This window comes from Etheostoma cragini, chromosome 11 (assembly GCF_013103735.1).
Source record: "Etheostoma cragini isolate CJK2018 chromosome 11, CSU_Ecrag_1.0, whole genome shotgun sequence".
Lineage (NCBI taxonomy): Eukaryota > Metazoa > Chordata > Actinopteri > Perciformes > Percidae > Etheostoma > Etheostoma cragini.
The window spans coordinates 24,996,334-25,001,448 of NC_048417.1; the positions used below are offsets into that span (position 1 = coordinate 24,996,334).

General features: G+C 41.6%; 1 protein-coding gene and 1 long non-coding RNA gene across 2 annotated transcripts in view; both read right to left on the bottom strand.

Moving 5' to 3' along the window:
* The window catches only part of med4 (mediator complex subunit 4), an 11,347-nt gene extending 8,568 nt beyond the window's left edge, over nt 1–2,779 (bottom strand). Inside the window, exons 1-2 of the mRNA XM_034885211.1 lie at nt 2,658–2,779; nt 2,250–2,316 (exon numbers count right to left, since the gene is read on the bottom strand). Coding sequence (XP_034741102.1) covers nt 2,250–2,316; nt 2,658–2,731 — 141 coding nt within the window. The 5' untranslated portion in view covers nt 2,732–2,779. The remainder of the gene's footprint in view (nt 1–2,249; nt 2,317–2,657) is intronic.
* LOC117952721 overlaps nt 1–5,115 on the bottom strand; it is a 20,129-nt gene that overhangs the window by 5,922 nt on the left and 9,092 nt on the right. The window lies entirely within an intron of this gene.

Genomic DNA, 5,115 nt, shown 5'->3' on the forward strand with positions numbered 1-5,115 from the left:
ACACACACACACACACACACACACACACACACACACACACACACACACACACACACACACACACACACACAGTATGTAAGTAACATGTTTTTAAATGTTAATTCATACTGAAAACATTACTATCTACAGCCACGAGAGGGCGCTCTAGGCTGGTGACAACTAAATGCTCCTCCTAAAGACGAGTGAGAAAGACTGAACACAAAAAAAAGGCCCCCAAAAAGGAAATTCTATTCTGCAAATTACAAACTGTAGGTAGTAACATATACTGCCAAAAACAGTCATCAAGCAGCCAAAAGAAAGTTTGGACTGAGTGAGGGACTGGCAAAAAGGTTCCTCTTACCAAGGGAAGCAAATCGCGGGCCGAAAGCAAGATGGCAGAGCTTGAGGAACAAGTTGATGTCAGATGGGTGTTTGAACAACGTGCTTGCTTGTTTATTTTTGTTTTTTATTAAATCAATTTGAGTGCTTCCAGTGAAAGTTTACAAATTTGTCTGTGGACGAACAATAACAGGTTGAAAGGGCATGAAACAGGATTAATATCCTGTGTGTCTGTCTCCAATGCTATTCACCTGTAACCCTCTCAAGGAAAGGGTTAACAGAAGCGTAGTGTTTGCCAATCAGAGGAGGTTGTGCGAATTAACAGTTTTGCACTCTGCACACTGTTTCCGTTTCACAATGGACTCGTTTAACCGGACATTCACACCGCCACCAACTTGACCGTCTAAAGTTACCGGAAGTCATTCATTTTCAATAGAAGCGTCTCTCAGCTGCGAGGAGCGGCAAATCTGTTGCCGTTGTATTTTGGGCATTTTGAGCATGTTGAGCGTCAATCAGAAAGTTTAAATTTTTCTACTTTATGGTAATGACTTATGACGCGGTCCAGCGGCAAGCAGCGGTTAACGCCAGCCTAACCCTAACCCTAACCCAAAACATTCATTCTGAGGACAAGCACAAAATCGTTGTTGCTGGGTTACCCATCGTTTATAATTAGAGATGTTCCGATTCCGATACCAGTATCGGAAATGCTTCCAATACTGCCAAAAATGCTGGCATCGGTATCGGCGAGTATATGAGTACAGGCACCTAAACTATACCACATAAACAATTAGAATAAGGAATCTATTTACTGGTTAGCTCTGTTAGCTCGGACACCGTTCTTCTTCGCCGCTCTTAAAACAGTTGCGCTGCTGTTTTAGAGGGGCGAAGAAGAATTGATCACCTAACACCTCCTTAAAACAAGCTAACATTAGCGCATCATGTTGCCATTACTTTACAGTGGATGTTCCCACCGGTAAGACTACAACATGCAACATATGCAAAGAAGCAATTTCCAGGGGTGGCACAAGTGTTGCAAATTTCAACACCAGCAAGTTAATTAAACATTTGAAGACACGTCATGCTAAAGAGCTCAATGAATTTACAAAAGCTACGGGGGGGGGGGGGGGGGGACGAACTGCAGCAGCAAACTCTGGAAACTGCCTTCCAGCGACGAGATAAATTCCTCAAAGACACTCAAAATGCAACAACGATAACCAACAAAGTTTTGGAGTTTATTGTACTGGAACTTCGGTACTCTGTATTGGCCAATACCCACAGCACAAGTATCGGAATCGGTATCGGGAGGAAAAAAATGATATCTGAACATCTCTATTTATAATAAAACGTTGTTCGTACATAGGGAAAGAGTTAACGTTAGCTGCCAGTCACATCGTCACAACGGTCCGCTCACAGTGAATCCTGCACTGGTCACTAGGTTTAGTCTGGTGGCTAATCACTTCTTCACGCCGCTACGACTCAGCGGCTAACAAGCAAGCTAATTTACAGACTCTGCCAATTAACAATACCTATAATATCTATAACACAAAATACAATATAATTTCTGGCATTACAATGTAATGTATAAAGGTTTTTAGTGTCAGTGTATTGGCCGTGGCTGCTTGTGCTTCTCCTGGTTGAACAGAGAACACCGCCACGTCAGAGCGGCCAAAGCGTCAAAAAACTTCCACGTACTTTCTGACAAGTCGGTGGCGGTAGGTACGTACGGTGAGACAAACTGTGCCTTGCCTGTAAAGTGGACAAGAGCAGACGGCAGCAGCCGGGGGTGCTGACAAAAACCCACTCTCGAGTTGGACAGTTTCCAGCCAATTCCTTCAGCTTTCAGGCTGGACATAAGCACGGTGGTCCAATTCAGATTTAAGACAATTTCATCAGTTTCATCAGTTGTTTTGATTATGACAGAAGAGCCTGACCTGGGTGTCTTCTCCCGGCTGCGGCAGCTTCTGAGTCCGGGACAGAGCCAACATCTCGATTAGCTCCCTGAGACAAAAACATACGCAGAGAAGAATACTCAAATAGTGTTAGCGGCTAACGTTAGAGCGTTGGACATTCAAATACCGTCAACAGCTAACGTTAGAACGCTACCACTGGACATTCAGATAACATCAACGGCTAACGTTATACCGTTTGACATTCAAATAACGTTAACGGCTAACGTTAGACCGTTGGACATTCAAATAACCGGCTAACGCTAGCTAAAAGTAGCGCTGTTGAAAAAGGCTCTGACTGGCCGAATAAACTCTTCACACATGAAACAACAACCCCGTAATTCACATTATACAAGCGACTCCAAATTACAACTGCGGGACTTTCATCTTTACCGGGATAAAACCTCCAAATCATCCAACGCAGAGAGCAGCCGCTCTTTTGTTGACTTCTCTACAACTGTCGCCATGGCTGGCTCACTCTCACATCGTTTCTGCGCAAGTGAGGAAGCGAATCTTCTTCTTCTTTTTTGCTCTTTACACCAGCTGGTGCATTACTGCCCTCTCGTGGTGACAAATCAACAAAAAATATACATCACATATTAAAAAAATACATTAGTCTCAGGAAGGACTTTGTTTTGGTGGAACATAATATAAAATATGATATATATTATTTTCTTATTTCATATTTCTTTCTCTTTACTTTCTTTACTATCTCTGCTTTTACTTTCTTTACTCTTTCCTTTCTTTACTTTTTACTTTCTTTACTTTTACTTTCTTTACTGTTTACTTTGTTTACTTTTACTTTCTGTACTATCTCTGCTTTTACTTTCTTCACTCTTTACTTTTGTTTACTCTTTACTTTCTTTACTCTTTACTTTCTTTACTCTTTACTTTCTTTACTATCTCTACATTTACTTTCTTTAGTCTTTACTATTTACTCTTTACTCTTTACTTTTTTAGCTTTCTCTGCTTTTACTTTCTTTACCCTGTACTTTCTTTTCTTTTTAATTTCTTCATTTTCTCCGTTTATTTCGGGGGAAACAGCAGAGATCTGGCAACCATCCCGTGTTTCCGTTGAGTTTTGTTGCCGTTTGTCCCGGAGCAGCTTTGACAACAGACTGATCAAGTTACCCGTAGGAAGGCAAGTCTAAACCGGAACTGGATTGTGTGTTCACTTCAAAATAAAAAATATATAATTTTTTCAAACTCCAATTTCAAATGACGTCCCTAAAAGGAAACTTTGTCAACGTATGTGTATTCTAAAAATAAACATTTCTATGTTCATATCACTTCAATGTTATTGTTGCAAAATGGAAAAAACGGACCAAGACATAACATACAATATATAATATATGATAAAAAATCATGTGTGTGTGTGTGTCTGTGTGAGTGTCAGCAAGTGTGAGCGTGTGTGTTATGTTGTGTGTGTGTCAATACGTGTGTGTGTGTGTGTGTGTCTGTGTGTGCATGTCAGTATGTGTACGTGTCAATATTTATTTGCGTGTGTCAGTTTGTTTTGTGTGTGTGTGTGTTGTGTGTGTTTCAGTATGTGTGTGTGAGTTTGTTTGTGTGTGCATGTCAGTACGTTTGTGCGTGTGTGTAAGCGTCTCTGTGTGTGTGTTTGTGTACGTGTCAGTGTGTCTATGTAAGTGTGTCTGTGTGTGTGTGTGTGTGTGTCAGTACGTGTGAGGAAATTGTATTGTTTCCCAGCCTAGGCCTACGTCTATTCACTTGACAACTTTCACAACAACACCACACTCCTGTTATATTGTATATATGTGAAAGGTTATTTTGGTTGTCTGTTGCTCTATTTTGCATGTAGGGATCATGGATTGTATAAATAAACAGTATGTATAATACATAGAGATGCAGTCTATGGGGATTTAAACAATGAACATGTGTAGCTAAATTCAAGAATAATATGATTCAATAGTAAATGAATGCAAACGGTTTGATCTGCAAGGCTTCCTCGGTGCATGTTGTGTCAGAGCAATTGAAAACGTAAAAACGTACAGGACGTAAAAACAAAATACTCAACCGAAACAAAGTTGAAGACATTGGTGTGGGTCGATGTAGCAAGTAATCATGAGCAGGGGAACTCACACAAGGTGAGTCCGAGGTGATGTTGGGAAGAGGGGATATTTATTGTTAGAATGATCAAACACGGGACATGATGTTAAACTGTCCATTGTGCCAAAAGATGGTATGCACATGAGGTTCGCCTTGATGTTGAGAGTGGCATGAGAGCTGAATTTTAGATGTGGAAAGTTGTTAATTTCAGGACACATCATCAGTAGTGTACCTTTAAATCAGGGGGTGTTTCGGCCTTTCAACACTAGACACCCTCATCAAAGGTGGCCAGCTACAGGGTGATCAAACCGGAGCTTGTGCCCCATGCCCAATTGTAAAAAAAAAGAAAAAAAAAGAAGAAGAAGTTGTTTTAAAAGGCGCACCTTGTTCTCCCTCCTCTTGGAAGGTTGTGACCTGCGCTCTCAAGTGGGGTATGGGGTGGGGGGGAACCAGTGAGCGGGTCATATTGATGCACTTTGAGCCCAACTAGGGTCTTTCCGCTTGATCCATATCCACTAGCTGCTTCTTTCGGCCGCTTCAGAGACTGATCAAACTGTCTGTCGCAGAGCCTGTCCATGGATCCCAAGGGTTTTCAGCAGCTTGATGGTGGAAGAAGCCACGAATCCTCTGCATCCCACTTCAACCGAATAGATACTCGCTTTCCATCCTCGCTGTTGAGCATCTGCTGCCAGTTCTGTGTAGTGCAGTTTCTTGCGTTCATAGGCCTCTTCTGTTGAATTCTCCCATGGAACTGTGAGTTCTATGATGTAAACAGACTTCA